The sequence below is a fragment of the Myotis lucifugus genome, unplaced genomic scaffold (genome assembly GCF_000147115.1).
Source record: "Myotis lucifugus unplaced genomic scaffold, Myoluc2.0 scaffold_1397, whole genome shotgun sequence".
In the NCBI taxonomy this organism is placed as follows: Eukaryota; Metazoa; Chordata; class Mammalia; order Chiroptera; family Vespertilionidae; genus Myotis; species Myotis lucifugus.
In genome coordinates, this window is record NW_005872445.1 from 22873 (window position 1) to 24411 (window position 1539).

Below are 1539 nucleotides of genomic sequence, written 5' to 3' on the forward strand. Positions count from 1 at the left end.
TTGTTCCTAAGGGCTTCGTCCTTTCAGCTCTTTTTCTTTTGACCGTATGGACCCGCAAGGGTTTGAGTTGATGGCTCTCTGCCAGTCTGAGAGGGTCGTTGGGTTAAGGATAGCTGGCGACTTTCCTTCCGAGCTGCCTCCAGAGGCTTCCTTGGGCGGAGGCTGAGGGACTAAGTCGCTTCTCTCTTCCGCATTTTCCACACACGGAGTGGGGACGGGAATGAGCAAACCACACGCGACCACTGCATCAGTCTGTTGGCTTGGCGGCAGCAAGCTCCAGGGTCCGGCGGGCTCCACTGGCACCAGCTGAGGGGGGGGGCCCTCCCAAGGGAGAGGCCTTGTCTCTGGAGGAGGCGTCTGCTCCGGGGGGAGGGGCGTTCCCTGGAGCCGGGTTTTGCTCGGGGGGGGGGAGGGGTGTGCTCCCGGGGGAGGGGCCTGCTCCTGGGGGAGGGGCTTGTCCCTGGGGGCGGGGCTTGCTCCCTGGGGGAGGGGCTTGCTCCAGGGGGGGTCTTGTCCCTGGGGGCGGGGCTTGCTCCCGGGGGAGGGGCTTGTCCCTGGGGGCGGGGCTTGCTCCCGGGCCTTATGTTTAGGAGGTTACCAGGGACACGTGCTCCACAACAACCAGAAGCCTCCCCCCTGCAGCTTACAGCCTGCACTGCTGGGGCGTCCGGAGGCCCCCTGTTTGGTTGTGGTCACTTTCCAGGGCCGTTAGGAGGCTGGGAGTCGCCAGGAAGCTGGGAGTGTGTGGAGGGGAGCGTGGCGTCGACCTGCTGAGCAGCGACCTGACCTTCACGGGTCTCTCCCCCCACAGGAGGGCGTGAGCATCAACAAGTCCCTGCTGACCCTGGGCAAGGTCATCTCGGCGCTGGCGGAGCACGGGGGCCGCCGGAGAGCGTTCATTCCCTACCGGGAGTCGGTCCTGACCTGGCAAGTGTCTTTTGAACTTTATTTTTTAAAATTATTTTTTAAAAATAGATTTTTATTGATGTCAGAGAGGAAGGGAGAGGGAGAGAGAGAGAAACATCCACGATGAGAGAGGATCATGGATCGGCTGCCTCCTGCACGTCCCCTGCAACCCGGGCCTGTGCCCGGACCGGGAATCGAACCCGGGACCCTTCGGTCCGCTCTATCCGCTGAGCCAGGGCCCCTGGACATTTTCAGCGTTTGTTGAGCTCCTCCCCGCTCTATGGGTCGTGGTGGCCCCAGAAATGGGTGACCGAGCCGTGGAGTGTCTTTCCCACAGTGGCTCCCTGTGCGGCGGGGAGCGGTACCCTAGTAATCGCGTGGGAGTTAAGCGTGTTGTAAGGCCTGTGCACAGGTTGTTGCTTCTGAAATAAGAGAAACAGAGAAGACGGCGTCCAGGAGATGGAAGCACAGCTGCAGGCCCGGGGAGGACCGGCGTGGGGAGACCACGCCCCACGCCCGGCACCCCTGTCCCCGCTGGGCGCGCGCTCTGTGCGGTCCGCTCTGTGTGGGAGATGTGGGGGAGATGGGAGATGCTGCTGGGGCTGCGGGCCGAGCGAGCTGACTCTGCCCCCC

General features: G+C 63.2%; 1 protein-coding gene across 1 annotated transcript in view; it reads left to right on the forward strand.

Moving 5' to 3' along the window:
- Positions 1–1539, forward strand: part of KIF14 (kinesin family member 14) — a 26998-nt gene that overhangs the window by 9718 nt on the left and 15741 nt on the right. The window contains 2 exon segments of the mRNA XM_023748433.1: positions 812–927; positions 1244–1306. Of these exon segments, the coding sequence (XP_023604201.1) occupies positions 812–927; positions 1244–1306 (179 nt within the window).